This window comes from Ovis canadensis, chromosome 11 (assembly GCF_042477335.2).
Source record: "Ovis canadensis isolate MfBH-ARS-UI-01 breed Bighorn chromosome 11, ARS-UI_OviCan_v2, whole genome shotgun sequence".
NCBI classification, from domain to species: domain Eukaryota; kingdom Metazoa; phylum Chordata; class Mammalia; order Artiodactyla; family Bovidae; genus Ovis; species Ovis canadensis.
Window position 1 is genome coordinate 26,476,879 of NC_091255.1, and position 17,354 is coordinate 26,494,232.

A 17,354-nucleotide genomic window follows, 5' to 3' on the forward strand; every position below is an offset into this window, starting at 1 on the left:
ATATCTGTAACATACATGAACGTCCTCCCTTCCAGCGCCAACTCCCTAGGCACTTTGAAGTGCACTCCAGACTTGTGGCCATGCACTGTCAATCTCTACCTGTGTGACTGTATTCAGAAGCATCTCCACCTGAGAACTGTTGCTGCTGCTGCTAAGTCGCTTCAGTCATGTCCGACTCTGTGCGACCCCACAGATGGCAGCCCACCAGGCTCCCCCATCCCTGGGATTCTCCAGGCAAGAACACTGGAGTGGGTTGCCATTTCCTTCTCCAATGCATGAAAGTGAAAAGTGAAAGTGAAGTTGCTCAGTCGTGTCCACTCTTAGCGACCCCATGGACTGCAGCCCACCAGGCTCCTCCGCCCATGGGATTTTCCAGGCAAGAGTACTGGAGTGGGGTGCCATTGCCTGGTGGTGAGCTGATAAGAATGTGAGAACTGTTGCAGATACCTCCAAGTACAGGTCTGAAACCATTCTTCCTCCAGACCACCTCGTTTGCCACTGTGTGGTACTCTGGTAAACAGCTTCACCAGCCACTCAGTTGGTCAGGCCAGGTGGGTGGCATTCTACTTCTCACATACTTCTGAAAACAGCTGTGGTGAACATGTGTTCAAGTTAGACATTTAAAGGATAAGACGCTAAGTACTGAAAAGTCATCAACGTGGTAACTTTCGTCACAAAAGTAAATCTTAAGTCTTACAGGTATTTATCGCCTTTAAGAACTGAGAAAGTATTTCCTCAAAATATGCTAAACCTGAAAAAAGAAAAAGCTATTACCTCTGTCCATACTAGGGAGGAAAATGATTCTTTCATTTCTTGATTTTTGGTATCCATACTACCCAGATGATTTCATCTGGAACTCCCATTTAAATATTGCGTAGTCTTACGTTTAGCCTTTAATTTAATCAATGTACTCGCAATACAAGAAAAGATATATTGAACAAATATTTTAAGAGGTAAAAACATTTTGTACACAGGTATATGTCTATGTTCTTCAACTGTAGAAAATTAGGATCCTTACCTTTTGGAGTGAAAACATAATTCTCCAGATAATGTAACTGAATATTAAGCTAATATATAAACACTTGAAATAGCAAACTATTTTCAGATACACCTGATTATCTGATTGTAAAAATGATTTTACGTGAAATGTTGTCTATTTTAAAATCTTGTAATTAAAAATAGATACTTTCTCCAAAAATATAACCTTAAGTGGAAATGGCTATCATGTAGAAATCCTAGAGTAGAATCCTTTGTTACAGTTTGAATGAACAGTTTATCCAGAATATTTATATTAATATCTTTATGAAATAAAACATCAATGATATAAAAATACAAGAAAAATGTACAAGACAAATTATTTGAGTTATCAAAATATACAAGATATCACATTTGTACTATTGCTAAAAAAAGATTTATGAAAACTATAATTCATAATCTTGATTTCACCTTCTCAGTATTCAGTGATTCACATGGAAACATCCTGGACAGCACATTAAAAATAAATTTATCAGGAAAAACTTACTTTTTGAAAAATGATACATTTCTTTCCTTGGAAGTTTTCTTACTATTGTCCATGCTATTTCATATTCTGGATTGTGTAATTTATTTATTTTTTTAAAGATATTTATTTGGCTGCATGGACTCTTAGTTGCAACATGTGGGCTCTAGTTCCCTGACCAGGGGTCGAACCCCGCCCCCTGCATTGGGAGCTCAGCGGCTTAGCCACTGGGCCACCAGGGAAGTCCCTAAACTTATTTTTAAAAAAGATCATCACCTGGGTGATTCACATTCACAATTTGACAGGGCGCTGACCTTTGGTTGGAGAGAGGTGGATTGAGGATCACGAGAAAGGGAGAAGGTGTAGATTAGTTTGGCATTGAAGCACCTTTAGGAATATTTAGGGAACTCTACCTTCTAGAAACAGCCCACACACATATTCCAACAGAGCTAAATCAGGTAATACAAAAACATACAGAAAAAAAAAATACTACCATAATTATAAATATAATTTGTAACTCCAATTTTTTCATTTTAAATATTTACACACTAATAAAAATATACAAAGTCTGTTTTAAATGTACATTAAGAGAACACTTCCATGAACATCAATATAAAAATTTATCTTGAGAGCCACATGAGACTCCGTAGAAGGCATTGGTAATGTAGAATATTAAGGGAACTCAGCTGCCAAAGTGTTCATAGTCTCTTTTGAAATGTTAAGATGAATTCCTTCAAGATAGTGCAGGAATCTGTCAAAATTACAAGGAAAAATACAATTTAAATATTAATATTTCCATCAGATAAGAATATTTATCAATCTGTAAACAGCTATGTCAAATGTTCTTTTTGTAAGAAACTTTACCTTCTTTTACTTTTTCCTTGTTCCTTTAGCTTCTCAGTCCTACAGATGTTTCGAAGAGTTGGCAAGTATTCAATTATACTGGCTTGTCTATTACCCAGGTTCAGAAGAGATCGGCTGGAAAATACACTTTTGATGACTGCTACCCTCTGCCAAGCACTGCTGTAAATTAAAAGTAATGCATTACCTTTTGATTTTTAATGTCCAATAAAAATGCAACAGTCTCAAACACAACCAGCTTCTGGTCTCTACTCCACCTTGATTCTAGTCTAGTGAAGTGAAAGTCACTCAGTAGTGTCCGACTCTTGCGACCCCATGGACTGTAGCCCACAAGGTTCCTCTGTCCATGGGATTCTCCAGGCAAGAATACTGGAGTGGGTTGCCATTTCCTAGTCTAGACTAGATTAACTGTATTCCAGATGAACCTCCTGTACCATTTTCAACACATCAGTCACTTTCGTACTGAAAAGACTTCCTTGGCCACCTGCTGGCTACACAGCAAATCCAGACCCCTTCCCTGTGATCCAAGAGTCTTCCAAATCTACTCCCCCTGCCCCCAATATCTCATTATTTCTCTTCTCAGAAATCAGGCCGGTCTCCTTAACTGTCTCCTTACAAGCTACAATATTATGGGCTTACCTGGTCAATAAATCCCAGCATTTCAAAATTAGTAAGAGAAAGAAACCAGGAACTTCCCCTTTTTTATCATTATTGAAAAATAAAAGTAAACAGAAGACTTACTCTAAATTAGCTGCAGACTGACTGAAGCACACATTGTTGCGTCTTTGAGAAATATAAAAAGTAAGCTCTTTTGTGGGATCTCTTCCTAATTTCTTGCAAGAATTCAGAGAAGTTTCCAATGCTTTTGAAATAGTAGAAGAACATTTACTAAAGCTGAGAGCTTCTACAGCCGCCTTTATTTCTCCAGATCTTTGAGAAGTCCATCCATCACTACTCTCGAGACTAAACTCATCACAAAGTCCACTTTTAACCTTTCCATTTGTCCAACCAAAATCATCTTTACCAAACTCCCTTTGTTCCCGTACATCCATTAGAAGGGCATCTAAGAAGGACATGTTGTCCATGAGCTCAGTGAGAGAATTTAAACAGTGAGAGACAAGGACAGAACATTTTTTTTCTGCTGGTGTTGGAGGAGGACGAGGAATAGACTCAACGTTTGACTCTAGACGTTTGTTTAGTTTCTTTGTCTCTGGATTGCTTTCTTTATCTCTGGCTTTCCTTTCTTCTAAATTTGAAGATGCAGAGTAGAGACTAATACATTCACCAGAAATGTCCAATTCACTGTCAAATAAGTCACTATCATCTAAAGTTACAATCTTTTTCTTATGTTTCTTTTTTGGTGACTTTTTCAAAGGCTTCTCTCTTTCAAAAGGTGTCCCAGCGAGGCATCTCATGTTTTCTGTTGCTGCATTGGGGTCCACATTTATTGATGGAACAGAAGAGTTTTCTGTTTCTGGAATGATATCAACAGGTAGTGGTAGAATGAACTCAAGATTACTATATAAGAAATCCACATTCTGCATTTGGAATTCTGTAAGAAGGTGGATGAGCTTATGCCAGTCTTCCTTTGTTCTGATTTTGTGCTGAAAAACAATTGTGAGTAAAGAAATGTTATAATAGTACCTAGTCTGAACATTTTTCTACCCATATGAATAGTGTCATTCCTATCTATCTTCAAAGTAATGAGTCTCTACCCTTCATAATTTTATTAACTTATACTTCCTTAATACATCAAAACAGTATGATGAGTCTAAAAAATTAATTTGGAGTATTAAATTGAAGAATTAAATTCTCTAATTGTCAGTATATCCCCTAATTCAATAATTAGCAGTTCATTTGTTTAAAAACTACTGTTCTGAAACTTCTTTTAATCTGAAATATCTCTAAGTTCTATATTCTATAATATATATTTAAAGCAATGCCTATGCACCATTTGTCGTAGTGGTACAATGTGTTAAAATGTGGTACAATGTATTAAAATCAGCAATCTGAAGCCTACACAAATTATTGGTAAATTACAATTAACCTTAGATTTCAAACAATAGAAGTGAGCATTGGGAAGATGAAAAAGCACGTAAATATTCCAAACCAGACACTGAAAATACCTTCAAAAATGAAAATAAGTCTTCAGATGGGGAAAAAATGTTCTTAAGGCCAAACAAGGTCTCAGCACAACCAGTGTCACATTTGGGAAGGTCTGTTGGATTCCTTTTTGTATTTTTAGGGTTACTTTTGGAATCAGGGTCATCTTCAGAACAAACAAGTGGTACATTTCTGCTATTTCCTCCTAGAAAATTAGTAAAAGAAAAACTGAGTATCCATATTTTTATCAGACTGTAACAAGCAATTATTTAACATCCAAGATCCTTTGGCATTTTTTTCTACCTAATCCTCATTTTGTTATTCTCCATCTGTGTATCTGATTCACAAAGAGAACAATACAAACATTATTTCTACATAAATTAAGTGGGGGTGGGATGTGGGGTAAGCTTACAAACAATCCAACTGAAGAAAGTGCAAGGACACACAAATACCTAATAAACTCATAAAAAGATGTACAATTTCACCAATGATCATGGAGATTAAGATGTTCATTTTTCACCTTTTAAATTGGGAAAAATTAAGATAATCACTGCATACATTAATGAGAAACTGAAGATGACTTAAATATTGCCTAGTAAGTAATGGTTAATTATGTTACATCCATTTTATATTACAGAATAGCATGCAGTTGAGAAAAAAAGGGCTAGGACTATATACTGACAATAAATTGTCAACTAAAAGAAAAGCAAATTATTTAACTATAGATAGTGCTGGTAATTCTGCTAAATAAGTAGGCAGCAATATTTGTATGTGCACAGATAAAGGTCTAACGGTAGCTACCTTTAAGAAGCGGGGAAGCTCTTTTACTTTTCATGTTATGTATTTCTCTACTGTTTGATTTCCACTGAATGTATATTTGTGTGTATGTATGTGTGTTTTTAAGAGAGGATGAAATGCATTTAAGATCTTCAAGAAAATAAATAATGTTAAAGTTCTTGGTACTGCATTTTATATCCAATAATATGGTGATAGTTATTAACTATTTTGTTTATGACAATTTCATGTCTTATTTATCATATTTACTTCTAAGAAATAGTGCAACTGCCAACTTAAATTGAGTTATTAATAAATACTTGAAAAGAGTAAGATATTAAATTCTGAACTAACTGAAAAACTGGCAAGGGATTAATATAACAGAACTTCACCTTTTAAAAATTTAAATGTTAGTATATATCCCAGAGCAAGATCTGTAACTATAGAACTGTGACTGTGGAGCATGGAAACCACAAACTATGAACTTCTTCGGGCAAAGAACCATGTCTTATTCATATAAACACAGGACCTGGCATGGAGAAAGTCCTCAGAAAATGTCTGTGACTTGAATTAGGTAACAATGACTGAAGACTGATAAGAAATGAAGCATTTTTGAAATAACAGAATTCTTAGGAAAGACAGGATTATAGGCTATTAAAGAAGTTAACAGGGAAATTACAATACAGCCATCTAAAAATAATTTACATATGGAAAAATCACTAATACATTTTTAATAGGTGAAAAAAGGAAGCTGCTAAATAATATAATTCTATTTATTTATAAGAAACTATACGTTTATAAATGTACAAGTAACCATTTGTTCCAGATTCAGTTTAATTGTAAATACGCACATTTAATGCTTAGAAAACTCTCAGAAACAAAGTTGATGCATGTTTATTTTAATATTGACACGATATCCCAATGCTTAAAATTTTTATCATTTTCAAATATTTTGGTACAACATATATTTTAATATAGAATCCCATAACAGAAATTTCCTTTCTAACAAAGCAACTTACGACAAAGAGATAATGGCCTTTCTTCTAAAAAACCACCTCCACTTCTAATCCAGAACTGTAAGTAAAGGATACTTTTCCTGATATCACAAGTGTTTGCAGTTAGCAATGTTACAAAATCCTTTACATCAGTTCTGAAATTTTCAGTCAAGCAGATCATCTGTAGGTAGCTGGCAACATTTAGCTGGGGTCAGGGGGAGGCGAGGGGTAGAAAGGGAGAAAGAGAGGAAAGAAACATGGTCAACTGCAGAGTTAGCAGAAATAGATCAATACTCTAACAAAAAGCCAAATTTCGCTAAAATTTTAAAACATCTTAATTCTTACTGAGAATGATTGAAAAATACGAGGAAATATGTTACCAAATTAAAAGCATCTATATATAATGCTTTTATTAACTGTATACAGTCTGAGACAGCAAGACTGTATCTTGGTTTTTTTTTTATGGGACATTCTCCAACCTGAATACTAAAGGCAATCTTATTAAACCTTAAGACAATCCCTTAGGATCAATGGTACAACCTGATGGAACATTTACAGCCATTAAAATGATAAATATGAATACTATACTATACAGGAAGAAACATACTTACTGAATAACTTTTGAAAACCAGACTTAGTAAATCATATCAATGCATGCATAAAAGAATAAATGCATGTAAATGAGAAATAGAAAAAATTTTTTAACATATTTGTTAGCAATAAATGTACAAAGTTTACTTTTAAATTTTATTTAGTGTACAATTAATTTCCTATATTTTTTATAAAACAATATAATTCTCTTCTTATTGTTTATGGAAAGCTTTTTACCTTGAAAAGCTAAAACATATAAAATTATATTCACAGTTCACAGATATTACAAGACTACTAGCATTTTTACATTATAATAAACAAGACAATTAAAAACATTTTCCCCTATGGTATCTTTGACTTTATTCTATAAATATGTATTATTCTTGCACATATCTGGGACTTCTTCCCCCAGACCAGGAATTCTCCTTTCAATAACAAGAGAGTACTTACTATAAGACAAACCTTGCCATCAATAATAACTATAAGTTCTATAATCAACTTAAGAAAATATAAAAAGCCAATTATCTGAATGAAGAAGAGAATAACCAAAGGCAGAAGAAAATGGAAGGGAAATCAACACTTGGACAAATGAAATGGCCTTGGGTGAATCCCCACCACACCTTTGAAAACTGATTTTTGACTGAGTGCAGGCTGTAATAGTGGTAGCTAAAACTCACAGCAACTAGAAAGTGAGGGGGAGGTCCACGAAAGTAGAGAAACAGAAATCCCAACTCTAAAGAACGCAAATCACAGGTTGATGCTTGAACTTTATGTGCGTGAGGCTGTCTTAAAGCAGCCCAGCTAAAACTAAAAGAATTGAACAGAATACTTGTTCAGAAGAACAAAAAGAATCCAGAATATATATATACATTCACAATGTACAATATATCATTCACAAAGTACAAGATAAAAATCTAAAATTACTAGACATACAAAGAAATAGGAAAAGTAACCAATACCTCAGAGGCAAGACAATCAGGTAGAGACTGATCACAAGATGACAAAGCCAGAATTGGCAGAAAGAATTTTAAAACAGCTAGTAAAACTATGTTTAAGGAAAACATGCTTATAATGAACAATAGGAAACTTCAACAGAAAAATAGAATCCATAAGAAGGAAGCAAAAAGAACTTGTAAAACTAAAAATTAATGTAATATTAGAATAAAGATTTCTGTGGATGGACCTCATGGAAAAACAGAGATGGCAGGAGAAAAAGGTCAGTAGACTTGAAGATAAATCAATATAAATCACCAAATCAGAAGTATAAACAGAAAAAAAAAATTGAGGGAGTGGCTTGGGGAAGAAATAGCACATCTCAGTGACATGGGGGTCAATGTAAATGTCCAACCTTCTTGTAATTAAATCCCCAGATGGAAAAAAGAGGAAATGAAGATAAAATAAATTTGGAAAAATAAGCCTACAAAGTTCCCTAATTGGAAGAATGATATATAATTAAGGATAATAGATAATAAAGAATCACAAGCAGGATAAATATGAAGAAAAATAATACCTAGGAATATCACAAGAAAACTGCTGAAAACTAAAGTTAAAGAGAGGATCTTGAAGGCATCTAGAAGAAAATGACACATTATATACGGGGCAGAAACATAAATTTTAAAAATCTGTTTAAACTGCTGGGACATAACAGAAACAGTGGTGATCAAAACACAGTGAAACGACATGTTTAAAGCAGTGAAGGAAAAAATGAAAGAAATCTAATATAATCCACTGCCAGCAGACTTGTTCTATAAGAATTGCTAATGAAGTTCTTGAGGCTAAAGAGAAATAAAACCAAGGAAAAACTCAGATCTTCATACCGAAATTAAGAACATACAAAATTACACAGGTAAACAAAAACTTGATTTTTTACCTTCTTAATTTCTTTAAAGTATATATGATCAACTAAAGCAAAAAACAGAGCATTGTATCGAGGAGTTTATAATGTATGCAAACATAAAGAATTTGAAAATTAAAGCATAAAGTTTCATAACAGACAAAACTAATCTGAGTTAATACACATTAGAATACTGGTTATCTCTGGTAGAGAGGGGAGTGTTGACTAAAAAGGGCCCAAGGGAACTTTCTGAGGTGATTTTGATCTGGATAATGGTTACATGGATGTTTATCTCCGTTCATATTTTTCAACTTGTATACTTAGTGCAATTTTAACTGTATGTAAATTTCACCTTAAAAAAGCACTGGTTTCCATGAAAAAGACCTAAAGAACACTGGAGTCTAGTAAAAATTTGAATATTCAAATTTTGAAAAAAAAATTTTAAGTTAAAAAAAAAATCACAAGTCTCCTAAAACTCAAAATGGGCTTCCCTGGTGGCTCAGAGAAACCCGGGTTCAATCCCTGGGTTGGGAAGATCCCCTGGAGAAGGAAATGGCAAGCCACTCCAGTATTCTTGCCTGGAGAATCCTATGGATGGAGGAGCTTGATAAGCTACAGTCCACGGGGTTGCAAACAGTCGGACACGACTGAGTGACTTCATTTTCTCTTTTCACTTAAAACTCAAAAATGTTAATGTACCCCTTAAATAGTTAAAATATAGATACATATTATAATAAATTACCTGTTAGGTAATTGTGATATATAATTTATGATCATCAAAATTCAAAGCTTACCAGTGAAGGAGTATTAAAATTAATTTCTTCAAAGCAGCCATCAAACATTAAACTAAATGTTGGATCTATAGTGAAAAAACATATTTTTAAACATTAAAACCACTAAGGTACTTTCTCTAGTCATACATTTTCTATGAAAGTATTCTATATTTCATCAGTAATGAAAACATCATACAAATTATAAATCATTAAGAAACTGAATTTCTACCTTGACCTGTTGAACTACCAAGTTACTTGTGATTAATATGATTTTAATGATATTTTTAGAGTATAATCATTAACTATTAAATGGGCCATTAATTTCTAAGTAGAGTCTAACACAAAACACATTTTCCTACAAAAACCCATAGTAGAGACATTCTGAATAGCAGCAATAACAAATATTGAAAATATTACAATACAATATATAGAATGAAAAATATTGCATGAAATTTTAAAATTAAAAACCGAATTCTAATTATAAAGAAAAGGGGACCAATTCTGTGAAACTGATGATGGCTGACTTCAGCTAAAATATGCAATTAATCCATATGGAAACATCACCAAGGGCCAAGGACTGACCAAGTTCAATATTAAGGAACTGCAAAAAGGTTAGGTTCCATAAAAAATTCTGACCAGTAAATGAGGTTTGGTGACCTAATTATAGGTATGAGGAAGAGATAAAGAGAAAGATTTGTTATTTTTCTTCCCAAAACCCCTTCACTGGCTTGTCCATAAATTTCTTTATCTGTGTAGGTAGGCTGTTGTTGGCATCCTAAATATCTAACACCCCAACACAGTAATTCAAAGTAGTACCCATTTTTTAAAGTCATTGGTATTTACAAGTTAATATATTAAGCTTTATAATTACAGAAGGCTGCAAATCAATTGCAAATTTGAATAATTCTTAGTTGATTAATAAAAATAATCTAGAAGCCTCCTCTTCAGGAAAAAACAACCAATTTAATTCACCAGCAGACTTCTAAAGCAATGTATCTAACCAAAATTAGAAGTTTTCCCCAAATATTTTAACCGAAAGTAATTAATTGTAAAATCACTGGTTACCTACCACTTGTTGTAAGGATTACAGGTCTTTTCGTGGTTGCCATGAATGTTTTGATTGCATTCAAAAATCCAGCATCTTCTTCGAAAATGACATCAACCTAAGAATAAAATGGTTATTAGGATACTGACATAGTGAGTAACAATACTTGAGTATCAGTTATGTATACACAGTAGATACACTATGTGTCAGAGACAAAATTTATGAATTTATAAACAGTGTGACTTCACACCACACTTACAATGTCTTACACTACTATAAGAGTAAAGAAATTATCAAACATTAAAACCAAAGAAATACAGTTACCTATTAATATAACTGGATAAGTATGGGCCAGTATAATTTTACAAACTCTAAACAGTAATCAAATTGTATGAATCATGTTCCTAAAAAATTCTTCTATGGTTGACAGTTTTATTCACTTTAATTTGAAATGAGTGAGTGTTAGTCACTCAGTCAGACCCGTCTCTTTGCAACCCCATGGACTGTAGCCCGCCAGGCTCTTCTGTCCATGGGATTCTCTAGGCCACAATACTGGAGTGGATTGCCATTCTCTTCTCCAGGGGATCTTCCCGACCCAGGGATTGAACCAGGGTCATAGACACAATTATTCCTGACTTTCTTGGCTGTTTTACAGATCGTCAGAGTAACACATATAGTAACCTCTAGAATAAGCTTTTATCAGGAGATATCACAAATGTATACCTCTGTAAACCTACCTCCTCAAAAAGAATGAGGGATGTTGCATTTTTTCTGTTGGGTTCCTCAGCCCCAAACTCTTTGACATTTGAATTAGTTGTGTTTGTAGATTTAGTCTGAATGATTTGTTTCTGCTCAAAAGAATTTTTGATTCCTGCATATAAAATAATATTTTATATAGAATAGTTTTTTATTAGAATATAATTACTTTACAATGTAGTGTGAGTTTCTGCTGTACAATGACATGAATGAGCTGTCTGTATACATACATCCCCTCCCTCGTGGACCTCCCTCCCACCCTAACCTTCTATCCCACTCACCTAGGTCATCACAGAGCACCAAGCTGAGCTTTCTGAGCCATACAGCCGCTTCCCACCAGCTATCTGCTTTACACATGGTACTGTATGTATGTCAATCCTAATCTCACAATTCATTTTACCCTCCCCTTCCCCTGCTGTGTTCACATGTTTCTTCTTTATGTCTGTGTCTCTATTCCTGCCTTGGAAGTAGGTTTATCTGTACCATTTTTCTAGATTCCACATACATGCGTTAATGTACGATATTTGGTTTTCTAACTTACTTCACTCTGTATGATAGCCTCCAGGTTCATTCAGGTCTCTACAAATGACCCTATTTTGTTTCTCTTAGTGGGATGAATAATATTCATTGTATATATGTACCCTATCTTCTTTCAGATCAACTTTTGATTGAACATTGACTACTTCCACAGAATAAGCTCAAACTGAAATCCCCTATCAAAACTGAAACAATGTATCAAGACTGCTACAAGTAGGACCTTTAGACGTTTAATAAATAACAATAGGAACTCATGAAATATGATCCAATTTTTATGTATCAGGGTTCTTTGTCAATTTAGTGTCTTACCTTTATTATTTTCCAGAAGTGCTCCTATTTGTTCATTATTTTTTGGCTTAGAAGACACTTTAAAATAATTTGCCAAAGTTTTAGGTGGAAGTGTTCGCTTTGGTCCACTACTTTGCGGTGATGGCGGAGGAAGTTTTCTTGGTGAAGTAACAACCTTCTTGGGGGAGCATAATTTTTCTGCCAAAAACAAACTGCACTTAAAAACAAATATTCTAAAAATTAAACAGATGGCAAGATGGAGTTATCCACAGTATAATTCTACTCTTACCAGTTAAAAAGCAAAGATATAAAAATTCTTTTTCATTCTTATAGTCAAATACTCTTTACGCTTAAATATTACTGTATTGTTAGCCTATCAGTAGAGAAGATAAAGCCAATCATCTAGAAAAGATACTCTTTTCCATATTTGAAGTAAATAATGTTCACAATCCTGCCATTCACTCTGTCTATATCTGCTAGAGGTCAAAAGAAGCTAGAGGGGCACTTCCCTGGTCATCAGCGACTAAGACTCCACTCTCCCAATGCAGGGGGCCTGGGTTCAATCCCAGGTCAGGGAACTAGATCCCACATGGTGCATTTAAGTGTTCATATGCCACAACTAAAGGCTGGAGGAAAAGTGATATTGGTGTACACTGAGCACATTACATGCCTTCTAGTCCAACTTTGATTCAGCCCACAGTAAATGGTACTACAAGCGATATGTTTTTCTAGATATGAAAGATGGATACAAAGTTAAAAACAAATGGCTGATGTCCACCTTTCAGAAGCCTGACAGTAGCCTGGCATTTATCCCAGAGCTTGTCCTTTGCTCCTCTCTAAGTACCCCAATTCAGCCTTTACATGCACTAGTTATTATCAATGGACTCAGAGCAGAATCTTCTTTACATAGCAGCATACGTGCACATATCCATGACTATGTCCTATTCTTTTTCTATACCCTCACCTTCAGAGATTTTATATTTCTTGTGTATCATAGATGTTTGAAAAAACAGTGGAAATTTTGAGCTTTGAAAAAAATTACCATAGATATCACTATCATGTCATAAAAATCAGACATTTTAACATCACCAGGGAAGAGGTATAATCTTAAAATGAAAAATATCTTAGTATCACTAAAAGTGGTTAACCAGTTGTTATGTATCTCTTGCTATGACACCACAGGAAGCACAGCCCCAATGTACACCGGCACCAAAACGGAAACGAATCTAATCAAGCCCACAGATCTAACTGCCAGTTTATAAGAAATACAAGGAAGAGGAATGTATTAACTGATACCACGTACATACAGTCAGCCAAATCCAGAATGTGAGACATTTTTATGACCAATGTCCCATGTTCTTCAACAAACAAATAACATGAAGAGAAAGAGTGAAGGAGTTAAGAGAAATGAAAAGACACTTAAGAGACATTAAGGTGTGGACTTTGTTTGAATCCTGATTTGAACGAACCATTTGAAACAACAGAAAACTGAAATCAGACTATGTATCAGATCAAATTAAGGTATGTGGTTAACTTTGTTAGTCTGGTTATGATATTGCAATTATGCTTTTAAAAAGTCCTCATCAGTTAGAGCTAAATAATAAGTATATATATATACATGAGTAAAATTATGTGATGGTCATGAGATTTGTTTTAAAACATAAAACCTGAGAAAAATTTGAAAGGCACATATATAAGTAGCAAGAGACAAAATATGACAAAATATTGATTATTAAAATTCTTTTCTTAAATTTTCATTTCTTAAAGGCTATGATTTGAAGAAAATAATTCACTTACTTGGTGACCTGCTGATATTGTAGCTATTAAAAAAGCAGGGTTTCTGTGAGTTGACACCTTGCTTGTCTACTTGATGAGACTGAGTAGCTTCCTTCAGCTGAGACAGAATTTGTCTACCACTGCGCTGAGAAGAGGCATTCACTTCAAATATCTAGAAGAAGAATACATGAAAAGGGGCAGAATGGTTTATATTTCATTTCATTACATTAGTATCCATCCACTAGAGCTGATACTAACCTTAAATCCAAGTTCTTGGGCACAAGCATATACCGCAGCAGTCTTCCCCACGCCTGTTGGCCCTGTTATAAGAACGGTATTACAAAGGCGATTTTCTTCTTCATCATCTGAACTGCCTTTGAAGTCTCTGCTATCCAACGAATCTGAAAAATCATTCAAACGCACATAAAACAACCGCATGGGCAGCAGTTCTCTCTCACCAAACCTGGTGACCAAATCCCACAACTTCCTACCGATAAATGTTGGCAATTCAATGTACAAAAACGAGAAAACTCAACATAAGATACCAAATAAGAAGCCTCACAAAAGTGTTTAGCTAATCTAAGAATGTTCAGTGAAATGGAAAAAAAAAAGACTCAAAATACCTTCCTGTTTCTCGTCTCTTTTTCCCTTCAAATTCTGTCCTTCTTCTAATTCAGCTCTTCTTTTCCAGTCTTTCAACCAACTATCAAAAGAAAATGTATGTTAATAAAAATAAGCCACAGAATATAGTTTTTAGACAGTATGTTAAAATGGTTGTTGGGGGGAAGGTATGGTATATTGTTACATTTTAAGAATTCCATGATGCTTTTGAATCAACTATATAGTAAAATAATTTTACACTGGCATGAATATTTTAAAATGAAGTAATTTTGCCTAAATACTCAAAACAATATGTGCAAGGATATTCACTACGACATTGTTTAAATTAGCCTCCAAAACGAAAAACTTAAAAGTGCATCGGTAGGGAAAAAGATGCCTTATGGTATGGTCACATAAGGAACCAGTACAGAGAAACTTAGAAATGGAATAGACTGTACGATGACTTGAAAGATGTCTAATCCACCATGCTATGAGTAGGAAGCTTAAATTCTCATCTGGAGCTAGACCGCCTGAGTTTAAATTGAGCTCCACCACTTTTTAGATGTATGACCTCGTACAAATAACTCAACCTCTCTAGGACTCATTCTTCCTGAGGAACAGGAATGATCCCTCATAGGATCATTCTAAGGATCAAATGAGCTAAGAACTATCAAGTATTTAGAACAATGCCAATCTCAAAGTGTTTATTATTATGGCTCCCAATTTCTTGTATGAAATCCTTTGGGCCAGGTGAGTTTTAGAATTTAGGATTTTTCAGATATTAGAAATGTAATTTGGAACATATACTACATATCACATAATACCTTTAGTGGGTCTGTGGCAGTACATTTATAATCACTGGATATTTCTGGTTGGGACCGATAATATATAATGAACTTCTGTCGTTGCTGTTTAGTCGCTAAAGTTGTATCCAACTCTTTTTGACTCCATGGACAGTAGCCCTCTAGGCTCCTCTGTTCATGGGACTGTCCAGGCAAGAGTACTAGAGTGGGCTGCCTTTTCCTTCTCCAGGGGATCTTCCCGACCCAGGGATCAAACCCGCATCTCCTGCACTGCAGGCAGATTCTTTACCTCTAAGCCATCAGGGAAGGTCATAATAAATATTATATATATAATAAAGTTAATAAACTTTCAATTTCCAGAACTCTTTGGAGGTGGGAATTGAAGACAAAGGATTATCACCTGAGTTAGTAATAATATGATCCTATCTGTTAGGAAGAGCAACTATATGCATTAATTTTTTTCTGGAAGTTTTATAAGACATTGTTAATAGTAAGGAGTAGAAACAGGAGAAAAGAGGTACATTTACTTTTCACTTTGGATTTTTTTTAAGATTTTACCTTGTGATGTATAACTTTATAATTTCTAGCGTTGTGTTAGTCGTTCACGCGTGTCTGACCCTTTGCGATCCCATGGACAGTAGCCTGTCAGGCTCCTCTGTCCATGGATTCTCCAGGCAAGAATACTGGAGTGGGTAGCCACTCCCTTCTCCAGGGGATCTTCCTGACCCAGGGATCGAACCTGAGTCTCCTCCATTGCAGGCAGATTCTTTACCATTTGAGTCATCAGGGAAGCCCATAATTTCTAGATTTCAGTATAAATAAATAGTAAAACTAGATTCATAAACTATTTCTCAATTCCTTTATAAATTTTACCAACCTATGTAACTTTTTTATAGCTAGCTCATTGCCTATGAGTTCACTGGAGTTCTGAGGTTGATACTTTTCCGTCCAAAGCATGTCTTCAATTCCAGAATCTAAAGAAAAAAATACGTATTGAAGTATTTTGTTCCTTGACATAAACATATATTCTTATACATTTACATTACTGTTTCATGTAACAATAAGTATTTGTTTATATTTATAAATTGCCAAAAAAGGCAATTTTAAAAACCTTACATTGAAAATTCTTCTCATCAAACCTGTTCCCCTTAAAAGCTAACCACCATAAAGTCTTACGACTATAAGATTTAAAAGTATACATTAAAAACGTTACTCAAAGCACTCAGTTCAGTCACTCAGTTGTGTCCAACTCTTTGCCACCCTATGAACTGCAGCAGACTGGGCCTCCCTGTCCATCATCAACTCCCGGAGTCCACCCAAACCCATGTCCATTGAGTCAGTGATGCTATTCAACCATCTCATCCTCTGTCATCCCCTTCTCCTCCTGCCCTCAATCTTTCCCAGCATCAAGGTCTTTTCCAATGAGTCAGCTCTTCCCATCAGGTGGCCAAAGTATTGGAGGTTCAGCTTCAGCATCAGTCCTTCCAAAGAACACCCAGGACTGATCTCCTTTAGGATAGACTGGTTGGATCTCCTTGCAGTCCAAGGGACTCTCAAGAGTCTCCTCCAACACCACAGTTCAAAAGCATCAATTCTTCAGCTTTCTTCACAGTCCAACTCTCACATCCATGCATGACCACTGGAAAAACTGTAGCTTTGACTAGATGGACCTTTGTTGGCAAAGTAATGTCTCTGCTTTTCAATATGCTGTCTAGGTTGGTCATAACTTTCCTTCCAAGGAGTAAGAGTCTTTTAATTTCATGGCTGCAATCACTATCCGCAGTGATTTTGGAGCCCACAAAAACAAAGTCAGTCATTGTTTCCACTGTTTCCCCATCTATTTGCCATGAAGTGATGGGACCGGATGCCATGATCTTGGTTTTCTGAATGTTGAGTTTTAAGCCAACTTTTTCACTCTCCTCTTTCACTTTCATCAAGAGGCTCTTTAGTTCTTCTTCACTTTCTGCCATAAGGGTGGTGTCATCTGCATATCTGAGGTTATTGATATTTCTCCTGGCAATCTTGATTCCAGCTTGTGCTTCTTCCAGCCCAGCGTTTCTCATGATGTACTCTGCATATAAGTTAAATAAGCAGGGTGACAATATACACCCTTGACATAC

General features: G+C 35.0%; 1 protein-coding gene across 2 annotated transcripts in view; it reads right to left on the bottom strand.

Moving 5' to 3' along the window:
• Positions 1 to 870: 870 nt before the first annotated feature.
• ATAD5 (ATPase family AAA domain containing 5) overlaps positions 871 to 17,354 on the bottom strand; it is a 34,905-nt gene continuing 18,421 nt past the window's right edge. Inside the window, exons 11-23 of one of the 2 annotated variants that reach the window (XM_069602877.1) lie at positions 16,112 to 16,208; positions 14,455 to 14,534; positions 14,090 to 14,232; positions 13,853 to 14,003; positions 12,077 to 12,253; positions 11,212 to 11,345; positions 10,499 to 10,592; positions 9,451 to 9,515; positions 6,256 to 6,436; positions 4,486 to 4,667; positions 3,101 to 3,963; positions 2,363 to 2,521; positions 871 to 2,249 (exon numbers count right to left, since the gene is read on the bottom strand). In XM_069602877.1, coding sequence (XP_069458978.1) covers positions 2,171 to 2,249; positions 2,363 to 2,521; positions 3,101 to 3,963; positions 4,486 to 4,667; positions 6,256 to 6,436; positions 9,451 to 9,515; positions 10,499 to 10,592; positions 11,212 to 11,345; positions 12,077 to 12,253; positions 13,853 to 14,003; positions 14,090 to 14,232; positions 14,455 to 14,534; positions 16,112 to 16,208 — 2,405 coding nt within the window. In that variant the 3' untranslated portion in view covers positions 871 to 2,170. The remainder of the gene's footprint in view (positions 2,250 to 2,362; positions 2,522 to 3,100; positions 3,964 to 4,485; positions 4,668 to 6,255; positions 6,437 to 9,450; positions 9,516 to 10,498; positions 10,593 to 11,211; positions 11,346 to 12,076; positions 12,254 to 13,852; positions 14,004 to 14,089; positions 14,233 to 14,454; positions 14,535 to 16,111; positions 16,209 to 17,354) is intronic. The other variant, XM_069602878.1, reaches the window with a different exon arrangement.